The sequence below is a fragment of the Salarias fasciatus genome, chromosome 5, assembly GCF_902148845.1.
Source record: "Salarias fasciatus chromosome 5, fSalaFa1.1, whole genome shotgun sequence".
Lineage (NCBI taxonomy): Eukaryota > Metazoa > Chordata > Actinopteri > Blenniiformes > Blenniidae > Salarias > Salarias fasciatus.
In genome coordinates, this window is record NC_043749.1 from 12811357 (window position 1) to 12834970 (window position 23614).

General features: G+C 42.1%; 3 protein-coding genes across 3 annotated transcripts in view; all 3 read left to right on the top strand.

Annotated features, from left to right (window-relative positions):
• The first annotated feature begins 2370 nt into the window (after nt 1–2370).
• endou (endonuclease, polyU-specific) lies at nt 2371–7356 on the top strand. Its single transcript, XM_030092217.1, has 9 exons — nt 2371–2571; nt 2685–2804; nt 3934–4053; nt 5955–6135; nt 6228–6433; nt 6516–6629; nt 6710–6816; nt 6915–7057; nt 7125–7356. The coding sequence occupies exons 1-9, from the start codon at nt 2514–2516 to the stop codon at nt 7237–7239; spliced, it is 1164 nt and encodes a 387-aa protein (XP_029948077.1). The 5' UTR covers nt 2371–2513; the 3' UTR covers nt 7240–7356.
• Nucleotides 7357–14159: 6803 nt separating this feature from the next.
• LOC115388824 (neurogenic differentiation factor 4-like) lies at nt 14160–15168 on the top strand. Its single transcript, XM_030092112.1, has one exon. The coding sequence runs from the start codon at nt 14165–14167 to the stop codon at nt 15158–15160; it is 996 nt and encodes a 331-aa protein (XP_029947972.1). The 5' UTR covers nt 14160–14164; the 3' UTR covers nt 15161–15168.
• A 7912-nt stretch (nt 15169–23080) lies between these two features.
• Nucleotides 23081–23614, top strand: part of LOC115388877 (zinc finger protein 385A-like) — a 33417-nt gene continuing 32883 nt past the window's right edge. Inside the window, exon 1 of the mRNA XM_030092186.1 lies at nt 23081–23183. Coding sequence (XP_029948046.1) covers nt 23171–23183 — 13 coding nt within the window. The 5' untranslated portion in view covers nt 23081–23170. The remainder of the gene's footprint in view (nt 23184–23614) is intronic.

The window sequence follows — 23614 nt, forward strand, 5'->3', positions numbered from 1 at the left end:
AATCTATTTTTATATAACTCAGCTGAAGGGTTTGTGTTTGTAACGTAGCATCTAAAATGCAGATTTCATCTGACATTTCTGGTAATTTGGAGTTCTGCTGGAAAAATCTATAAATTTAATTTCAGAGAACAACTGTGAGTTCAAATTCCAGAGTTTGTAAGTGATGAAATTACTATTCAGTGATATTTACATTTACAAGTAGCAATGCTGCCTCTTAGTTTGTTATCCAATAGGGAAAAAAAAAAAAAAAAAAAAGAATATATATATATATATATATATATATATATATATATATATATATATATATATATATATATATATATATATATATATATATATATATATATATATATATATATTTTTTTTATGATGCCTCAAACAAGGAAAACTCTTTTTACCTGAATCAGGTTCTTCAAGGGTCTACCAACCCCAGTAGTTCTGTGGGAAATTTCAGGGTAGCAGCAGATTTTATTATTATGGTATGCCTCCTAGATGTTCTATCAAATGTTGTATGAACCAAAATTACCCCCAATAAGTTAAGTTTTGATCAAGATTGGCTAGAGAAGATAAAAACATTACAACAAATTGATCATCATCCCATGTTGGAGCAGACACTGAGGCCAGGACCACAGGGGTGTTCTGCTATATGCCTGATACAATAACAAAGCAGGTGCTATTATAATATTGTTATTTGATCGAGCTCATACTCTCTTCATATTAAATTTGTTAATTATTCCACAATAGCATTCTTACATGCTAACCCTCATTGCCTATTTTAATGTTTATATTTTATTGTATTTAGTTTCTGCTTCCGTATTTTGTTTTTCTATAAATTGTCTCTAGAAAATATGTTCCTTTTTACAAGCATTTTGAAACTCCTTTGTGATCCATTGTGTATTTTCAGTGTATCTATGTTTTTAGGTGTATTGTTTTGTCATATTTTGTCATATAGTCACATAAATATGTTTAAAAATGCTCCATAAGCCTTATAAGTATTACTTTCTTTCTAATCTATATCTCACTATTTGTGCTGATAAGTCCTCTTTAAACGTGTTTATAGCTTCCTCAGTACTCAGTAAGTTGGTTTTTCAGCTTTATGCTTTTCTTTGAAATAACAATAATAACAATTCACAAAAAAATCTCAGTGTTGAAACTGCTGTTGTAAACTGTAAAAAATGACAGATGGGAATGAGTATTACACTCACAGTATTGTTATCCATGTCCTTAGTGAATATGTTGCCGATTAATATGGAACAGTGAAGAGGAACGCTGTTTGATCTGGTGATTTTTGGATAGAGGCTCATACTGTATATTCGCCTGTTGATTTGTGCATATTTGGATTTAAAAGATTAATGCTCATATTTCCACAGATGAAAACTGTTTTCCGATTCATTTTTGAAAAAGATGCTTCCATCCATTTCTTAAATAGTTCAGTACTACCTGGTGCTTAGATGCTGTAGAATAGAAAATAAATACTTTATTATTCTCAGAGGGAAATTCTTTGAAGTCTTTACCAATTAAAAAGCACTGAGTTAACAATACATGTGAGGTACATAGCCAAAATATCTCATGATTACAAGACTTTATTCAGTAATTTGTTGTTGAAAGCCATAAAAATTTCTGAAGCAAGTCAACAAATGTCACGGAAAAAAGCAAAGATAGTTTATAATGCTTTCTGTTTGAGAGAGAACTCCAGTTCAACAAGAGAATCCTGGATATATTTCTAATGTGCCAATTACTGCTCGACCCCTGAAAATAGAGTAAATGTTTGTTCGTTCTCGTACCAACCTCAGATAGCTTTGTAGTTTTGCCTAATCACATTTATCAGTCCCTTCAAGCATGTGACCTCAACACAAACCGAAGCATGTGAGGCTCTCTGGGTTATCTCCCAAACAGTGTGAAATGTAGCATCTGGGAATGAGAAAGGGTGAAAAAAAAGATATTGAATAGCTTAGTGTGAAGTCTGTTCACTTTAGAAACCATCAGGCTTCAAGAGTGATGTTTAGATTTAAACAAATAGAATATATATTATTCTTTTTAAACCATGGTATATAAATAAAGAACACTCCAATGTCTCCACCTGACATGATGTGGTTAAAGATGGTGCATTCAAACGCAGTAGGTCTGTAAAAGTTTGTATAAATATCCTGATGCCTCTCAATGGAGGCCGGAGTGCAGCAGTGTGGGCTGTAAAAGCTGAAGTGAGAAGTGTGTGTGAGAAGCAGGTGTGCAATTTCACAGAGAAAAGTATCCCGCTTTGTTTCAGTGTGGTAGAAACTCATGTGTTTGAGAACTTTAAATATAGCTGTTTGGTAAGTGAACAAACACAACCAGAGACAGAACCCTCTCACGTCTGATATTCAAGAGCCAAAAGATAGGACTGTGATTAAATGACTGACACGCTGCCTTATGGGTTGGGTTCATGAGGAGTTTGCGTTCGGTGAAGGTTCCTATAAAAGGAGGAGCACAGCAACCGTCTGTTCTCCTTGTTTTCAGGTTGCTGCTGGATCAAGATGAAGACCATTGTTTTTCTAGCACTTTCTGTGGCCCTTTTCTTCCCGGGATCCAGTAGTAAGAAACCTTTTTCTGCTTTACACCAACTCATTTCACAGTAACCAAGTACAGCCAAGATGTTGAGACACTGATGCATGTTTGAGACACAAAACTGTCGGGTTGGTTTGCAGACGGGCAGTCATGTCGGGGTCGCTGTGGTTATGGAACAGACAGCAGCTACAGCTGTCAGTGTAACCCGGCGTGTGAGCGCTACGGAGACTGCTGCTCAGACTACGCTGTTGAATGTAAAGGTAAGTCACAACAACATTGTTTAATCTCCAAAAACAGAAAGAACTTGTGTTCTGTGAAGCAGAACTGAGTAATCTCTGTAAAACCATTTTCTTCTTGCATTCTCATTCACACACACGCCCATGTTTCTGTGACTATTGGAAACAGGTGACGGAAATACAAATTCAAAAGTGCCATAATTTCCTCTCAGTTTTAGTTTGCACAGGTAAAAAAGTCAAATCTTTAGCTTAACATTAAATATATAACACCAAAGAACATGTACATGAATGAAATAAAGCCCACATATTTTGATTGTTTTGGATGGATAAGATATACCGTAAATGTACAGCAGATAGGTGAAACATGATGTTTGCTGTTTGACTTCTGTCGTCTTCCGCTGCTCCTGGCCTCTGGGAGACGTCTGCTTATCAGAGTCTGATGATGTCCTGTGAACTCCTGTAATGTCAGGACAGCTTGACCCCACCAACAGTGATGACTGCTTCAAGGAAGATTTGACATCAACAAGATTAAAACTCATATTTTCTATATCACTGTTAATATTGCAATCAGTCTTTGTAGAATTCAAATGTGTGAATTTTGTTACCTTTGTCAAAAAAAATGTTTCCATAATGTCACATCAGTCTGTTAACAGCATTTAATGTTATTGGATTATTGAAGCATTTCTTTATCATATTATCACTATTAAGTTATTGAACTGACAATTTGTATCTCATGATGAGACAATATCCAAATTTTTCAATAGCCAGTTGTGTGTAGTCAGACTTACTGTATGTTACTTCCAGTGTTCAGTTATATTTTAGATTATTTTGGAGACAGAAAATATAAAATAGTTAACATTTTTTTTAAGAAAACAAAGAAAAACTTAAGAACCAGCAGAAGACATAAATAAGGACTGCAATAATTATGTAAAGGTATCTGGCTACAGCCAAATCCTATTTGCACCTCGTTTTTCCAATATATTCCAGGCTTCTCATCTGCCAAATAATACATAGAGCCACCCAACAATTCCAAGAAAACCCAAACCTGACTTTATTGAGCCCCACACAAAAATTAGACAGATTTCAATAAAAATGTGTGTTTTCCTGTCATCACAAGTATGTTTTCTTTGTTTTGTTCTTGTGTTTCTCCCAGCATCGACATCTTGCCAGGGCAGGTGTGGCGAGCAGTACAACAATCAGAACGAGTGCCATTGTAACTCCCTGTGTCCCCAGTACAACAACTGCTGCAGTGACTATTCATCCCTGTGCGACGGTAAGTCTAACGATGTGTGCCCTGTCGCTGACCCTGTCCCTGTTTCTCACCCCTATCAGCCATATTATCTTTGTTGTTATTTCTCTAAACTGCTTTTCCCACGATGGCACCTGTTCACTTTCACATGCTGAACACTCCGAGCAGTCAAACAAATTGTTTTGCTGTTCCTGTGGCTATATTGAAAGAATGAGTTTGAATGTTTTTTTTTTGGGATCTGAAAACATTCAAGCAAGTGCAGTTGTAATTCGACCATTGTTCCAACTAACCCATTTTACACATTTATGCAAAGATGAGGCGTTGCCATGTAATACAGCCAAACATCAGGCAAAAGTGCACTTCAAATATATTTATCATTCATACATTTAAAAGTAAGAATTTGCAATCATATTAATTATTAAATGCATGAATTACTAAAAAATAGATTAAAGATTAACTGGCTCCATTTGTAAGAAAAAGCCGATTGAACAACAAGCTTTGCTTCTCCGTATGGCCAGCAGGGGTCACTACCGTGCTGTTCTAGAGGGACCTTGAGGAAGAGTTTGCTCTTGACAGAATTTCACCTGCTGCCTCCAACCTCCATCACCACTGTCATGCGTTCTATTTTAGATTATTTTGGAGACAGGGAATACAAAATAGTATAAAAAAACATGACGAAAAACTTAAGAACCAGCAAAAGAAATAAAAAAGGACTACAAGAATTAACGAAAACGTATCTAATGATACTCAGAGCCACCCAACAATTTCCAAAAACGAAAACAAAACTGATAGCATACTTTATTAATCCCCCCACACAAAGATTAGCTAGATTTTAACATACAAATGTAGTTTTGTTTTTTTGTTTCTCCCAGCGCCATCACCTTCAGCGTCTTGTCAGGGCAGGTGTGGCGAGCAGTACGACTCTCAGAACGAGTGCCACTGTAACTCCCTGTGCTCTCAGTACAACAACTGCTGCAGTGACTATTCATCCCTGTGCGACAGTAAGTCTAACGACGTGTGGCCTGTCGCTGACCAGCCACTGTTCAATCTAACCCATTACACAAAGACATGAGGTGTTGCTCTGTAATACAGGAACACCTCAGGCAAAACTGCACTTAATTTTTTTTTAATCGATAATACGTTTAAAAGTAAGAATTTACAATTATAAGAATTATTACATTTATGAATGACTAAAGAATTGATCAAAGATTAACTGGCTCAAAGCTTATTCAACAACAAGCTTTGTTTCTCCGTATGGCCAGCAGGGGTCACTATCGTGCTGTTCTAGAGGGACCATGAGGAAGAGTTTGCTCTTTGCTGAATTTCACCTGCTGCCTCCAACCTCCATCATCACTATTATATTATCATCCACCGACCCTCATTTCATGGAGCCTTTTCTTGTTATTTATTTACTTATGAAAATAACTTTCAAGAAGCTGGTGTTACCAATGAAAACTGTTAACAGAGTACAAAAAGTGAACAGTTCAAAAACCGATCGTACCTATTTCATACACATTATGGCAACTTAGGAGGGGGCAGAGGAAGACATCTGCATGTTTTCCCTGTGCACTCCATCTAACTGGTTGAATCCAAAGACGAGCGCTCGGTTAATGATGGCTGAGTTTGCAGTAGGTGTGACCACTGACCAGTTCATGCTTGTGTTAATCCTGTGATGGATCAATGACCCGTCCAGGCTTTTCTCCCCTGGACTAAACAAAAAAAACAAACAAACAAACAAACAAACAAAAAAAAGCTCCTTCAGCAATAATCTTTAAAAGTGAGCGTGAGATAGAAAAAGATAGATGTTCAGTGTGCTTGTTAAGTTTTTTGCTCTGTGGTAATTTCACCTTTCCAGGAGTAAATGACTCACAGTCAGAGACAGGCAGAGTGAAAGTCTGTGAGCGGATGTGTTTGATCTTCCACAGGCAGCAGCGGAGGCAGCAGCGGAGGCAGCACCACCATCACAGATGCTGAGATCAAGACCGTCTCTGAGAAACTGTACTCTCTGGACTACAACAAAGCTTCATCCTCACAGCTGACCATCAACTCTCAGACCTTGGTGTCTGACTCTCAAACCAGCTCCCAGAAGGATCTTTCTTCCCAACCGTGAGAAGACAGTTGTTTCATGACCACAGTTCTCTCTCACACTCTCCTCCTCTTCTTCATCTGAATGAGTGTGCTTTCTCTGATCCTTCCAGCTTGTTCACCTACGTGAATGAGAACGTGCTCTTTTCCAAGCCTACCTATGCTGCTTTCCTGGCCGTGCTGGACAACTACAACAGAATGACCGGGCAGACGGAGAACTTCAGCTCTCAGCAGCTCTCTGAGCAGGACAAGTTCCTCACGGAAACCATGTCCAACACTCAGGTGGGCAGAGAGCTGTTTTCTTTCCTCCAGTCCAAGGGTAAGTAGGTTCTTATACTCAGCACTGCCAAGTAGAGCATGTTTGATTTCACGCTGATTTGCTGGAGATTCTTTATTTTAAGGTGTTTATTCAACGGAAAGTGACTTCATTTATGACCTGAAAATGATGTGGTTCGGACTGTATTCCCGCTACAACGGCAAGCAGGACTCCAGCGGCTTCGAACACATCTTTGCAGGTTTGTGCAGCTTCTAAACACACGTGTACGCCTGCAAACATTCTCTGTGCTAACTATGGGAAACCACTCTCTGTAAACAGGAGAGATCAAGTCAGGAAAGGTGTCTGGTTTCCACAACTGGATCCAGTTCTATCTTCTTGAAAAGAGCGGACAGTTGAACTACTACAGCCACAGCTTTAATGGACCCGTAAGCACACCCAGTAAATCTCAATGCACCCAGCTATTTTGCAGCAGCAGCTGCAATTCCTTAATTTTTCTTGTCTCATCGCTTTCTGCTGTTTCCAGTGGACCTCGTACCCTGACGTCCTGGGCATGCAGTTCATGTGGGACGGTTACTTCAAGCAGGTCGGCTCTGCGATCATTGGCTGCAGCCCCGAGTTTGACTTCGCCCTCTACAGTCTCTGCTACATCACTCGGCCCGGAAAACTGTAAGTGAGCGCTCTTGATTTTCAATGTCTTCTCCTGCCCTTTCTAATTTCGCTGCACTTTGTTTAGGTGTCGTCTGAGCATCGGAGGACAGGCGCTCTCCATCCAAACCTACACCTGGAATAATTCCAGCTATGGTAATGGAAAGAAATACATTGCCTCTGCTTATCCTGCAACTCCCTGAAACCGTTTGCTAAATAATCAGCAAATCGATGAGCAGTCTGCCAGTGACATGGGTGTCTGAAATGATCTTCAGTTTAAACACCTATCTCAGTCACGGATACGATTAAAATTGTCAGGCTTTTATCGGAAAAATGACAATAAAAAGATGATGAATACAACGCGGCTCTCCCTTTCATTCTTACTTGCTGTAATAACACTTCCCAACATGGACAATTTATTTTATTTGACGCAGCATAGAAAAGGCTTACTCTGACCTTCTAATTGTATAAACTGAAATAGAGAGTCAGGCTGTTAATTAATCCTCCAAAAACTTTCTTGAGCAGTCTCACAGAGCATGAGAATGTGCTCTCCCAGGGGCACCATCAAGCGGTGCCTAATGGGGCAAAAAAATGGGCGTTTACACACCCCGAGTGGGCACAATACTGACACTAACCCTCCAGTGGTAAGAGCATGTGCGCGTTTGACACAATCGCTTATTGTCTTATATAACAGCAAAACAAAACATGAAAAACATAAAAACAAAACAAAATGCCGTCTTTTGCAGCACGGACTATGGAAACAAAAAGACATTAACAGATCTTGTTCTGCTTGACCTGCTCTGAACAGTAGCCACCAGCTAAACCTGTTCTTATCAGCTGTCCATAAAGCTGCGTGTGTGTGTGCAGCTCCCCAGTGTGGGGTTAAGTGTGTGCCCCTGTGTGAATGGGTGCATCCCTCTGTGTGTGTGCGTGCGTGTGTGTGTGTGTGTGTGTGTGTCCAGCTGGGATGGGGGTTGATTTTACTCTTTCACTCATCTAGGGTGACTAACAGGATAAATTCTGGTCTGCCGACAGAACAGGGGGACACACTTGCTGCCCTGTTTAAAGAAAGTATTACAGGAGATGGATCTGCCACTGATCCCATTGTCCACCGCGCTGTGTGCATTCATGCAAAATAAGAGCACAAGACCAGTCAGTTCACGGGAAAAAAAAAACCTCCAGCCTTCAGCAATTCGTCTGATTTAGGCCTCACATGAGGCCGACAATAAAGTTAGCCTAAGGAAGAATTTCTCTTGCTTTTTTTTTTTTTTTTTTCTTTTTTTGTCCAACCACATTTCATTTTCTGAGCTGGTGACTCTAAAAATTAGAAGAGTAAATCTTCTCTCTTTTCACCCTGCCCTCTTTTTTAAAAGCCCCAGTGGAATCAAATTAAATCACAGTGGGGCAAATAAAAGGGAAAAAAAAAAGATTCAATTGTTTCTTTTGTCACTCACACAACTTCATAATCAAATTATAGCTGGCCACCCGCCAGCGTGTCCTCGCATCTCCCCCAAATGGGCTTCTCCTGGCAGATCTCGTGAGCCACCTGACTTTTGTTTTGTAATTATATTATCCCGCTCTCCCTTTAGCGTGTTGCGGCTAATGGCTGAGCGAGCTAGCCCAGCTGCACATGCAGAAACAAAGCTGCTTATAGGGCCAGACAATGGACCCGTGGAAAAGGGACGCCTGAAGGCGGTCAGCCAATGAGCACGCACAACGGGGGGCCGACTGAGGGTTTAGGAAAGGGTTAAGGGGGTTTAGGGGTTCAGGCAGAAGGGGGGCCTGAATTGCGCCCAGTATCGGGGTCCATCAATGAGATGGTTAGCAGGGGGACACATGGTCAACTTCACCCGTGTCTCCCCAGGGTCGAAGCTGGGCTGGAGGGAGGTTCAAGTTTGGCTTAAAAGCCGGCCCTTTCTAAAGTTGATGGGGGACCATGAAATACAGAGCAACGTTCATTCTCTGCCGTCTTTTTCTACGCTTTTCCAACAATTTGATGACCGTATTGTCATCGCCGTTACCAGCGGTCTGCATTTTGAGGTGGATACAGAGCGAGAGAAGCAATCTTGATAAAGTGACCTCAGACAATCGCCGCAGTAGATCCTCATCCGCTGCACATGTTTGAAAACTTTGTGATCACTGTACATACGATCTATCCTCACCCAGGAGAGTGAACTCACACTGACATACGCACTCTTCCTCGTTCTGCGGTGTCGGCATCTCTCAGAGGACTTCCAGTATGACAGATGGACTGCATCTCATTCCCCCCACTGTCACACACACAAACACTGGGGATTCAGAGGAAGGTCATGTTTGTGTGTGTACTGGAGTGAAGTTTTATCTGTCCTTCGTTTATTTTCATAGAACAAGCGAATTTGCTGCCTCTCAAACAGACCCAGAAAAGGTGAGGAAGGGACTGAGCACCTGAACATGCTGAGCGAGCCGAGCGCCCAGTGGAGAATAGACGAGCATCTGAGCCTCAGACTGTTAAAATAAGAGATGCATTTAAGCAAAGACCATCTGCAGCAGGACTTCGTCATGCGAGGCCAGCACAGAGGAATCAGGGGACATCATGGCATACATACAGCATTACACTCGAGCACCACTTGTGGAATATAAAGATTGGAGGAAAAGCTTTAAGTAGGTCAAACTGAAAATGAAACTATACATTAGTTTACAAATGTAGCTTTTTTTTCTTTTTTTTGATGAAATCATTATTTCCACTTCTACATAATGAATTAACAGCTTTCTATTTTGTTGTCACAAACACTGTTGTGATTATCAGCTCAACGGGGACACGAGGCCGCAGCACCGTATTCCCCTGCTGGCTCCACTCTGGGGATGTGAGAGGCCAGGCTCCACTATTCCCATCTCAGGCTGCAGGTGTGGAATAGGACAGGAAAAGATGCAGGGGGAGGAGCAGTGGCCTAGGTGGTCAGCTTGGGAATGAAGAAGAAGAGAGAAGCACATTGTTGAGGATTATTACCCTGTCGCCTGCCCTACCTTCAGTTTCCCTGTTTCTCACTCACATATACATGCTTTTCCCCTCTGTTCCCAAGATGGTCCATAACCTCAGTGTGTTGTCATGAGGACATAATCGCTCACGTATTGAGACGTTTGGAAACCTAATACGTTTATTCACTCATTTATTTATCCGGTTATTTTGCCTGGACAGATTTTGAACATCTTTTGATGCTTAAATTGTAAATGTGTTTCATTGAAACTTTCCAGGTATCCATAAAGGTGCTGCAGTTTGGACCGTTACCAAAAATCTCTGGTTAGTCAGAGCATGTTTTGACGACTTTTCGATGTGGAGTTTGCATGTTTGTGCATTTTCTCCAGGTAATTCTGAGGCTAAGAGTTGATTGTGAGTATGAAAGTGTCTTGTCTTTGTTTTTGATGTGTGATAGTTACAACATCTAGAGTGTACACTGTTTTCAGTATAGATGATCAATAGATGTAAGAAATTCTTCAAGTTATTTTAGTTTCTCTCCTTAACATTTAAAATGAGTTTGTAGTGGGATTGAAGCTCCTTGTCTGTCTGGGTCAAGTTTGAATTAAGTTTAACCTAGAATAGGCCAACATTTATGTTTTTTTTTTATTGTTTGAAATGGATAAACAAAGTAAATTTATTCAGCATAAAACATTTAGAAAATTAAAATCAATTTACTAAATTGTAATTCCTTACCATTCAATAGAACAATATGTTTTTTTTTTTTTATGCAGCTGCCTTGGGGGTCTCCAGTGAGCTTAAAGAGGGACACAGTTGCAAGAAAAGCAGGAGGGTGAAGAATATGATTTTCAACCATTTCAATATTCAGCCTCTCTGTTTGGAGGTTTTAAAAGTGACTCAAAGTTTACATTAGATGTTAGTGAGAGTGTGTGGTCATCAGTCTCTCTGTTTGCCCTGTGATGGACTGCAGACCTGTCCATGGTGCATCCTGCCTTCAGCACCCCACAACCCTGAACGGGATAAAAAGAGCATAAGAAATGGATGGAAGAATGTGGAGGATGAAACTGTGAAATATCTCATTTATGTTTTACCCTACTGATGATGTGTTGTTGCAATAGTAATCCTGCTCTTTTTCTACACTTTTTCTTTTTTTAGTAAGATTTAACAGATTTAAAGAAGAAAAAAATTTGTTCGAACACAAAAGTGGAACAGTTATGATGGTTGAAAACTATATATGCTAATAAAGACTAACCTGATACTGCAATTGAAAAAATAGATGAATATTAATAACAAACACCTTTTGAGGAAAACTGATGAAAAAGAAACTAATTAATAAAGTCACATTTGAATATCTCCTACGGGTTTATGGTGCCACAGCACTGAGACGAGCTCAACCCATAGCTCAGGAGTCATATTTGTCTCTAAAAGCTCCTCTTCTTGAGTGACTCACTTATGAAACATTATGTCAAAATAAACCAGTTTGCTTGTTGTTTTTATTATTTTTCGCACATCATACTATTTTTCAACAGGACTCTTGTCTCCAGGCTAAAGAATGTTGAAAGGGTAATGATTTTAAAATAAATATGTGTGATGGCTAAAGTAGCAAAGTTGGAGGAATGGTTAAAATGGCTCAGACCACTGAAACATTTAAAAAAACAAAATCCAAAAAGGTTTGAGAGGAGGTCTGCATGTCTGTGGGGGATGGGAGGGGCTCCCTTCAAAGTATATAAAGCACTTTGCGCTAGTTTTATTGGATGAAGGGTGCTCTATAAATAAAAGTTGAATGACTGACTGATTAAAAGAAAAGAAAATAAGCAAAACAGCAAAAATCTACCAACAAAATGTATTTTCCTTAAAGTTCTGAAATGGCGTAAATGCAACCCGTCTTATCTTCATTATTGAAGGTTGCCCATTTGCAGCTACAGACTAATTGTTGGAACGTTTCAAAAACATCTCTTTCGGTCCTGAGGGTGGCAGACCCCTGACCTGGGCTGAATCCTGCAGAGACCAGGGGGGAGGAAGAGTAGAGCTGTGCTCACCTCATGAGGGCAAATTTACCCCTTCTGGTCAGAGCGGCCTCCCGGGAGAGATGAACTTGTTCAACAGTCCATCACCACCGCGAAGGGATGGATTGCTGGAAGAAGAGATGGGGAGCAAACACCTGCTCACATGCAACTTCAAGCTGTCACATACAGTTAGGCTCAGGCGGCTGAGCGCGTCTCCCCACCGCTCAATGCAAACGTGCCGCGGATTTGGCGGCCAACAAAGGCCTGGGCCTCCGCTGTTAGTCTGGGCTGTTTTCAGTGACACACACACACACACACACACACACACACACACACACACACACACACACACACACACACACACACACACACACACACACACACACACTGGGAGCTTGAGCCACGGGCCAGCCACGCGCGTCGATAGGAGGTGGGTGGGAGTGGGCGGAGCCTGAGCGTGGAGGTTAAAACCCGGGAGCCCCCGCGGAGTGACCGGCACCGAGACTCTGCACGGACACGCACACGGCACGGGGCTTCACGCTGCGTGGACGGACTGAGATCAGCTGAGAGAGACAGAGAGAGAAATACTATCCAAGTTCCAGGGGAAAGGAATCCGCTTCGGTATGTTTTTACAAACTCTTGCATTGTCTGCTGTGCTTCACAGATGTTTTACAAAGTACTGCAGTGACTGCACTCACACTTAGTAAGGAGAGCAAATTACTACTCGAAATTACTTAGTTAATTAGTTTGCAGTGTATTCACAGTGATCAGTCATGACCAATATTAACACACTGCTGCTGCATTGAAAACACACATTTTGTCGGTGCAATTAATAATGTTCAACAACTATGCAGTCGTCGGGAAATTAATTTATCTAATGAAAAATATGTATAAATGGCTTATCCGACTATACTTCATCAAGCACGCAATTCATGGCAAGACTTTTAATATTTCCTGCCTCTGAAAATGTCTATTTCAATTCAATCTCAGCCCTCTGTTGGGCTACTGATCTTTCATTTAATCCCATGGTCGTCGCTTCATCCACGGAGTAAATCCTGCGATGCCCCAGATTGAAGTCCTGTCAGTGACTTTATCTTGCCGGGGCATTACCAGTTCACAAGTCGACTGGGATTACCCCGACAGAACGCGGGGCGGGGGGGGGGGGGGGGGGGGGGGGGGGGGGGGGGGGGGGGGGACGGGTAACACAGATGAAGAAACGCACATAGGGACGTTAGAAAACGTCCATTGTGTTCATGTGAAGTTTTGGCACCTGTGGCTGCGGAGGGCAGGTGGGAGCTGTCCGGTGCTGAAACCAGGACGGCTCACTACCGAGGCCGCTGTCGTCTGGCTTTCATTTACTTCATCGTGTTCAAAATGTGTCACGAAATGCAAAACGTATGTAGTACAAAATTTTACACAAGTGATTGTGTGAAATCTCCTGTTTGAAGGGTAGAATTCAATTAGCCTTCCATTAAAAAATGTGGTGCAGAAATATATATAAATAGAGTAAAATTGTCCAAGTAAGAGTATGAGAAGACTTTTGTGTTGCAGTCTAAAAGTGACTATTTTAAACAAAGTTGGTGTAGTTTGTTTAGGAAGAAGGCTCAGGCTCAAATCTGAGCCAAGGCATTTTTCTGCCAAGTTTGCATTTTTTGGAACAGTGAGCCTAGAAAATTGATGTTTGATGGGTCAATAGAAGAATGGGTGGTTAAGTTGGTCAGGTTGTGACACCGTTTTATCAAAACAATATATGCATTTTTAAGTGATTAGTTTGGTGAGTAGACTCGGGGGAAAAAATACAAGCAAATACAGAAAAATAAAGCTGAACTTTAACATTTAAATATTAAAGTACAATTCTCTGGAACTGTCTGAATAAATGTTCTTTGACCTTCCTGGCTCAGTGGAAAGAAACTGGAAATCTTTCATTTACAGTAATGTAATATTGTACAGATTAGAACTGCAAAAATATTTCTCTGCAATTTGAAAGCAAGCCAGAGTGGGAGTTAAACCAAGGTTTATTTCCTGTTGTCCCCAGTAATAACAAAATGCAAAGGTCACTCACATAGATCACAGGACGATGACTGCATGATCTCGCTGTGTGCGCACACAGTTTTTCTCATTTGTTGGAGCCGAGTCGTGACAGAGACATCCTTTTGTTCACAGATTACTATGATGATTAAGCCCTACGTGAGACAAGGTGAAGGTGAGGAGGTCGTCAGCCCCCTGCAGTGGATGGATGGAGACATGAGCTCGCCTGATGGGGAGGCATCGGGGTCATCACACTGCTACAGAGCAGGCACAGTGAGCCAGCAGGCCAGAGAGATGGGCAGTGAGGATGCAGAGGAGGACGAGGACGACGCCGAGGAGGATCAGGAGGATGAAAATGAATCCAAGCGACGGGGTCCCAAAAAAAAGCGGATGACCAAGGCCCGGCAGGAGCGCTTCCGTGCAAGGCGAATAAAGGCCAATGCAAGGGAGCGCTCACGAATGCACGGTCTAAACGATGCCCTGGAGAACCTGCGCAGCATCATGCCATGTCACTCCAAAACACAGAAATTGTCCAAGATTGAGACACTACGACTGGCCCGCAACTACATCTGCGCTCTGTCCGAGGCTCTGGAGGGGGGCCTGTCCACAGAGAGCAGGGCTTTCATGGAGACGCTGTGCAAAGGTCTCTCACAGCCCACGACCAACCTCGTCAGCGGCTGCCTTCAGCTGGGACCGGCTCCTTGTGCGGGGATGAGGCCCGAAGACCGACACGGAGCCCGGCTGCCTCCGACCCCGCTGGGCGGGATGGTGAGCTACCCCTCCCCGGGCCTGCCCAGCCCGCCGTACGGCACGTTTGACTCGGCTCACCTGCTTCACCTGAGAGCGATGAAAGGAGGGCCGTACGAGAATCACTCGCCAAATGAGTACAACGCTGGCGGCGTTGGGACCCCCCCGTACGACAGCCCCCCGACACCCCCCCTGAGCATCAGCAGCAACCTGGTGCCTAAACAGGAGCCTTCGCCCCACTACCCACCTCCACACCACTACTCCTCCTCTCCCTCAAACCCGGTCCTGTATCAGACTCCCACCAGCTACGATGTTCACTTAGAGGGATCGTATGACTCCTATCACCCCCCACACATGACCCGGCAGATAACCTCCGTCTACAGAGACTAAGAAGGATCAGAAGAGTCGATTCTGCCTCGGCTGTCAATGCAGCCCGATGGATCCAGTCTAGACTTTGATCCCTCACGAACACCGAGTGACGCTGGAGTCGCATGAAGCTTGCGGGTCAGTTTTCAGACGGTTAGGAGAGGAGCTTTAGAGTTGTTTTTCGTTTTAAACTTGTGTGGTGCATTTGCACACTAGAATAGCACTGCTCAAAATGGATTTTAGAAAATACTTAACTTCATCTGCATTTTCTCTGAAACTATTTACCAAATAATGTAAAGTCCTGACAGGTCTGATGAAGAACTGTGTTGGCCGTTTTTACCAATCCTCCTGGTTCTACAAGATAAGCACTTCTACTGTAGCTTTGGTAACATCAGATGTTGTACATAAAGTATTTTTATTTATTCTTTTATTTAATTCAGTGTATTTGGTCTCATGTGTCTGGCATGTCATTTGTATATATTTGTAGTAAATCACATCCGTTTCCTTCTTGGAATAGTTGTTCATTTCTTGTTGTCCGTTTTCCTTTGTTACATTATATAGTCCATGTTTTGCACTTGGAACACATTATGTAAAAGAAGAACGTCTGAGCATGATGTAGCTGAAATTTTCAGGGGAGGTTTTAAAGGAATAAAGAAAAATGTTGCAATTTATAGATAAGGAAAACATTTGATGAAGGATCAAAGACTCCAAAACAAAGATTCTCAGGAAAACATTTTGTACATGATGTCATTTTTTTATTTGCTTTTTTTTTCTTGGAAAATAGATATCAATAAAATATTTAAAAAATCAGTGAAGTCACTGGACTCCATGTTTAATATCCATGTTGATAGATAGATAGATAGATAGATAGATAGATAGATAGATAGCCATCAGCAGCGGCCCTTGTTTACTTCGTACTTTGTTCCTCATTTTTCTCCCCCAGATTCCCGTGGTTTAGCCACACTAATCCCCGGACCATCTTTTAATGAAGGACGACTGAGTGAGGCGGGATTGCAAGATAAAGATTTATGATTAACTCGGCTGTCCCCCCTGTGCAGACTTTCCTCCTCACTGACACTCGGGCAGCATAATCCCGTCCTGACATCCACTCCCGTCACAACGTAGCACTCACACATTCAGACTCATGTGTTCGCTTCTGTTGTTTGTGGTCTCTAAATCCACATACCACACAATAAAAGATGAAATAAAACAAGAGAAAAGACCAGAGCAGAAATGCACTGTCAAAGTGAGAAAATGATGAAGATGACAACAAAAAAGTAAGAGAGATGTGGTCTGAACAGCCACTTCTGTTCATCCAGTGCCCGTGCTGGCCAGTGCAAAGGCCACCCACTGAGAGGTCAGCTGGAGAGGTCACAAGGTCTCAGCGGGTCACGGGTCAGTGGTGGGAATGGCCCGAGAGAATCATGGTCACTAGTCGCACCGTCACTTTGCTGATCATCTGCCTGCCTTTCTCTGACTGTCTTCCTTCGCCAAACAGAGAGTGGTAAGTATGATGTCTGAGGTTATATTATGGATGAAACGCTCATAATCCTGATAAACATGCCGATGAACATCCCACGCTTGACCTGTGCCGGCAGAAATATATCGCTTTGTTTGCACAGGGATTAGCATAAGCCTGTGTGTGTGCGCTTGTAATGCATTTGCACTACTGACAGAGAACATGAGATACTAACTTTAGAGGAGCAGGACAAACATCAAAAGCAGGACGCCTCTCTGTTTGTCGGAGATCCAGACTTTCACGGGGTGGAACACCGGACACTGAACATGGAGGATGTTCCTCCGCATGATAGATGGTGGACAGCTGATAGACCGAGGGCCGCGGAGCAGAGAAAACATTTTTTCTTGTGAAAAGGACACTTTTACTCCCAACACAAAGAAAGACTGCATTCACCCTTACCCTTTTTGACCCTTGACCCCTGTGACTTTTAATCTCAATGGCACATATTTGTGGGTAAAACTTCACAAGCGTAATCAAATAATGTTACCATTTATATGATTGGTTAATAAATGGGTGTTTATTTTTTTACTTTATGCATCTCTCTTTGAAGCAACTTCAATATTTTTATATATGTTTTTACATTTTTTGAGAAAAATTTCTAAAGGCCGATGGATCACAGACAGACAAACATTGGAAATTTATTTTAAAGCAGCTTCCAAGAGAGTAAATATATTGATGTTTATTGTATATTCATGTTGACGTGTGTGTGTGTGTGTGTGTGTGTGTGTGTGTGTGTGTGTGTATGTGTGTGTGTGTGTGGATACAGTTTGTACTTCTGCAAGGGCGTACACATCATATGCACACGGAGGCTGTGTTATTTGGGATAAAACAGTATTAAGCAGCTGATCAGAGCTCAGTGTCTGAATGGTTGAATTAATTCACTAATCCTGGAGGGAGAGGGGCAGTCAGTGCAACAGCTCTTCATCTCCACACTTCAGTCAGCAGCTACGCAGCAGCAACAGAGCACTCACGTTTAAAAAAATAATCTGAGATTCATAACAGATTAAGGAAAAGAAACGATATCCTTTCCTGTGTACGATTTTTAAATGGCATGCGATAGATTAGTAAAGACTAAAACAATAACCCAGAGGAGTATATTTATACTGCCACCTAGTGGTTGAAGTGATTTTTTTCAGGCGAGTTAGAGATGAACATTTGGCCACAAGGTGTCAATGTTGACCAAGCTGCAGTCAGTGTGAGTCTGACTGAGGCCTGGAACAGAAGGACATGATCCCTCACTGCTTGCTGTGTCTGCAGAGAACGACGCAAAGAGATTCGGCCCTCTGTTGTTAAACATGATGTGCTGGGAAGCCTCAAAGCTTTTTAGTTCAAGCAGAGCTTTTTGCGGTGCTTCTGCTAAAAGTCTGTCACATCTTCCAGCATGCAGGCTGTGACGGAACAGACAAAACGAAACAGACACTCATCTGTTAAACACAGCGTGCCAACAGAGTGAGAGAGGAGTGGGAATAGACTTAACCTATTTACATGTAAACTGGTTGATGGAGTGTGTTTGAATCAGAATAATCAGGCTAATGAAGATACCTGGGGACTCCTCTCTATCAGAAATCTGCATGCTGTCCTTATCCAGCCAGCGATCCTATCAGAGTCTGTAATTATTTACCGTGAAAGGACATGAAAAAGGATTAATCAAGGAAATCTGACTGATTAAATCTTCAAAGGCAGCACTGGAGTGCAAGAGGCTAATGGGAAAGATGTGGTCCACGCTTTCATCCTTGAGGTGGAAAAATGAAAGAATGAAAACAGACAGAGCACTTCAGGACCGCTGGCATACAGGAGTGGGAAGAAAGAAGAGAAAAACATTACACACACACACACACACACACACACACACACACACACACACACACACACACACACACACACACACAATAAAACTGGATCAATTGATTGGACAAAAAGCGGAATGTGACTGTTTGATTAACTGCACTTTGATTTAATGTGTCGATCCCTTCAGAGATCATGGGGTGAATGATGTACTTCAGATGTAGGAGGGAACTTCTTAAAACAGCAAAGTTTGCTTCAAGGCATTTATTTTCGACGGTGCCAGAAAAAAATAGATAACATTTTTAATAATTTCTCCCACTTCATGCATCTCCGTGAAATAGAATAATTGTAAAGATTTACTTGCCAGTTAAAGGGATGTTGCCTTAAAGTACTACGATAGAAGAATGGGTACCTCGTATAATATAGCACATTGAAAAGTAAGAAAGGAAAGGAATAGTTCATGAATAAGTTTACCCTTCATGGGACAATTACGCAGATGTGACTGATTCCAACTTTGTTTTTGTTTGTTTGTTCCTGAATTGGATCAAGCAGTGCTGAACAAGGATTTATGGATAAGTTCTTAGAGTCAAAAGCAAATCCATGAGTTAAGTAGCATGGGGCAACAGAATTGTGGCAGCTTTTTGAAGACATTTTTTTCTATTTAGAAATTTTTGATAACTAAGTTGTGCGATATGATATCATTTTCCATTTCTGAACAGACTTTTGTCACATAAGGTTTTTAAAAATGAGATTGAAATATTGTTCATTTTGTGATAAAATTCTCTAGTTGTTTATGAAAAAGGGTTCTTGAAACACCAAAGCATACAAAAATGGGAGGTATTGATACCAACTAGCTGTGGCAGTACAGTTGTACCTCAACATGTAAAATTGTATTATTTAGATTACTGACAGCCAGACACACTCACATCCACAACTACAACCAATTTAGAGTTATCAACTGACCTTGAAGGATATGCTTCTGAACTGTAGAAGGAAACTAGAGCATGTGGAGAAAATACCTTTTTTAATAATAAACACCTGCAGTTTAAATAGTCAAGTGTAAAGCTGCTGGTCTACTTTCTGAAGACGGAAATATAAATATAAATCAACTCTCAGACATAAATGCCAACTTGCAGGAATGAAAACAGAGAGTCTCAAATATGTAACTGCGCCTTTATGGCCGGCGGTGCGTTGGTTTACCATTTGAAGGATTTGTTATGTCAGTATAAACTGCTCCACATATCGAGGGAAATGGAGAAGTACATAAACACTGATGAGCCATATATAGATCAGGCAGGGAGGCGAGCGCAACATCCTGCATTACTCTGCAGGATGTAATGGTGAGCGTTCCTGTAAAAATTTTATGGTAGACGGAGAATGGTTCCAGGAGGAGTGTGCGTATGTGTATGCGTGTGTGTGTGTGTGTGTGTGTGTGTAACTGTATCCCCTGATGAAATGTGCTTACTGCTCCAGTTCGCTGTCCTTCCTCACTGTCCCTCAGCCTAACCCCTCTGTGGCATGTGGCCAGAAGGTGTTGGCGTATCTGTTTTTCCGTGCTCACTTTATGCAAATGAAATAAAAGTGAAGGCGTCAGCTTTAAATTAAAGACGGGACGTGAGTTTACACAGGCATCTCTGCACAAGTGCCACAGTGGGACCCTGCCAGGCCTGCCAGGATGGTGCCATTACTGTTTTTACAGCGCACATTAAACACTTGGAGTTTTTCACACAGCCTGTCTCATTTACACAAGAGCACTCCACACACTGAATGTCATTAAACTCCTCATATTGTTTTCACAGAGTGCACTTCACCCGACGTTTATTCTCCATATTGTGTGAAGGCCTCGCAGAGCACGAAGCCGAGCAGGGTTGACCGTTTAGCATATCAGAATTAGGCTGACATTTACTCGACATTGCACCATGCGTCAGTCTCACCTCAGCCCCCGACTCCTGCTCCTCCACCTAATACTCTCCTACCTCTTTCGAAATGACACTTGCAAGCACATCGAGGTCATCTGAGCTGATTCTACACCTTAACTGGCAGCATGGAGGAGTCGACGTGGTACCACTCGGGGGTCCTGCAGTATCATGTTCATAAAACTGGTACTGGTGTGTTCACCTCGCAGTCATCCACATTTAATTTCATCATCTCAGCTATTGCAGCTCGTCACTGTGGGTGTTTTTCCTGGTGACAGATTGAACGGGGTGATGGGTGACTGGGGAGACTGGGAGGGTTTTGGATTTGCACTGGATCAGCATTTTATAGCAGGCCACCTACTGCAAAATGTACACTCTGGTGTTTGATGCTGTCCACAGTGGGATGTGAGGAGCATACTGTTAAAGAAGCAAAACTGTCCGTTCTCATTTAGACGCTGCCCCAGTTAGCCAGTAACTACAGCTAAAAGAGAGCAGAACTTCTTATCAAAAAGCAGACATACGTTTCATCACAGGTCATCGTCCGTCATTCTGCAGCAATTGTAACACAAAGGAAAAAAAGAAACTGACAATAAAAGCATAGAGGGAAAAAAATGCTCAGCTCTGTGGTTTCTCTCAGCTCTCATTAGTTTTTTTAGCCTAAAGTCTGTGATTTTCTGCCTCACAAACTTGCGGTTTATGTTGGTTTGCTCTCAACAGAACTGTTTCCAGCAGCACACAGATGTTTTCTCCTGAAATTCATGGATAAACACGCAGTCTGACAACCCCAATCAGCATCTAAACACAGCGAGCCGTTTAATAGCCAGAGAACAAATGTTAAACTCAGGAGTGGATGTGGTCGAAAAGAAGAAATGTTTCAGTCAGATATGATTTTTACTAATCTAATAGAAAAGGGACATGAGATAGCAGCAGGTAAGTGGACCAGCTGCACAATGTGGATCATCACAGGTGTTTCTTTTTTTATTGCTTCACTTTATTGTTATTCTTAAACAAACAGTTGCATCTGACTGTCAAAGGCAAGTATATCAGATACCTCTAATGATACTGATAGGCAGTGTGGTCAGGTCAGTAGTCCCTGATCTGTCTGATCCACACAGGTAGATCAGTTTCTTCTACACATGAGCAAAATAGAGCAAATTCCTCTTCAAAGCATCGGTTTAAGCTGGCAGGCATCGTCAGGAATGCCTTTGGTGACGCTTGTTAATGCAGGTGCACAATAAATGGTTTCCCATGAAATCATTCAGGGTTGTGTGGTCAGGGCCGAGGCGGTCATCAGGACAGTGAACAAAGGTACAATATGACAATTCCTGATCTGCATGGATTTTGTCTTTGCTTCTTTTTAATTTATGCTGTTTAAATATCACACAAGTTTAATCTTTTCTCTGATCTAATAGTGAAGAGATGCAGTTTTCAGCCTTTGACTGAGTGAGATATTTTCTCTTCTCATTGTTTTTCAAACAATCTAGTCTTACGTTCCAAAGAAAAGAATAATTCATAGATTTCAACAACATAATTCAGCTTTTTGATTTGACATTAATGAAAAAAAAAACACGAAGGAGAGGATCAGTACCTCTGGGTCACTGTAGGAAGCAGTGTTGAGCTCACATGCTTTGTCCTTATTCACAAGTAAACAAGGTAGGCTTTTAACTAAAGGATCAAGTTTACACTTTTTTAAAAATGTTTTGAGGAAAACAAAATTGAATATTAACTCTATTAGAAACATTTATAATTAAATTAGATGTATGAAACTGATAAATACCTTTTCGGCCTCAGAGAGAGTCAGTGCCTGGACCAGACTGACCACAAGACCACGATCTGTAAAAAAAACAAAATTACACAGTTGATTTAAAAGATGGAGGCTCACACGACCTTCTTTTAGAACTGATCACACCATAAACAAACAACACACTACCCAACTCTTTAAACAAAATACTTACCTGAACAACAACTCTGCTGTTTGAAAGACTGAATATTTTTTCTAATGCAGTTCTAGTGTCACCCTTCATTTAACAAATGAGAAGGGGGGGGAAACCTGCAGGGTTATGGTGGGAAGTTATTTTGCAGATCAAACAAATCAAAATGCACAGCATATCTGCAAGCAAGCCATCTGTTTAGGTCACCAGTAGCATTTCCCTGTGCTTCACCATGTTTACAGTTTCTTTCAAGTTCCAGTGACTTGCTGCCCTCCTCCTCTTCCTCCTCCTCCTCCTCTTCCTCCTCTTCCTCCTCCTCCTCCACCAGCCAGCACACTCAGATCCTTCTGATCTGCCATCCGTCGCTGGGTCTCCCCTCCTCTCTCTCTCTCTCTCTCTCTCTCTCTCTCTCTCTCTCTCTCTCTCTCTCTCTCTCTCTCTCTCTCTCTCTCTCTCGCTCTCCCACAGTTGTCCTCACATATTAGGTTCCCCCCTCCTAAGAAGCAGAATTAGCCTCTGGAATCTTGCGCACTTGTTTCCTTCACTCCCGGGAAAGAGGAGACGGCATGAAGGGAAAACACGGACAAACTGCAGAAAGGCGCAGAGGGATTAAAGGCGCGCTGGAAAGAGGAGAGTAAAAGAGGTGGAAGCCGGTGCTGCTGGAGAGATGCTTGCCGCCTGATGCAGCCTCCCACTGGGCACGTGGCTGCCTGCACCCGGTGTTTCCGTGCTCTATCCTGTTTCTCCGCCATAACGGGAGGAGCACTCCTCCGTCCAGCTCTTACCTCTCAGTGAATTTATGGCACACTGACCTCTGGACTCTATGCGCTGAACAAAAGGACCCGGGGCCGCTTTGAGCACCTGTGAAGAACAGAGGCGATCGATGTGGGGCGCAGGTAAGATCACAGTCAACTCCCGAGCAAACGCAAAAAACCAACCGCAACTTTGAGTTCTCCTCCTTTGATCACTTTAAAGAGAAGTGAGACGCGGCATGAGCCGGGATCCCCTCATTACTGCAATATCCCGAGCAGAAATTAAAGAGCGAGTGACAGTGTTACATGGTGCTTTGAAGCTTTCTCTCTTTGATGAAAGTTGGGGCAGATTCTTGCAAACATCAGCACTCAGTGAGAGACGAGACTTTTGCATTCAGACCTGGTCTGACCCTCAGCTTTCCTCGTGTATCAGTGGCCTGATGTGGGGACATGGTGCTGGAGAACGGGAGGAAAAGAAACACTCTGCATTGAAACATTTTGACAAAAAAAAAACAAAAAAAAACAGAAAACATTGTGTACATCAACAAAACTGATAAAGTAGTAATAAATACACA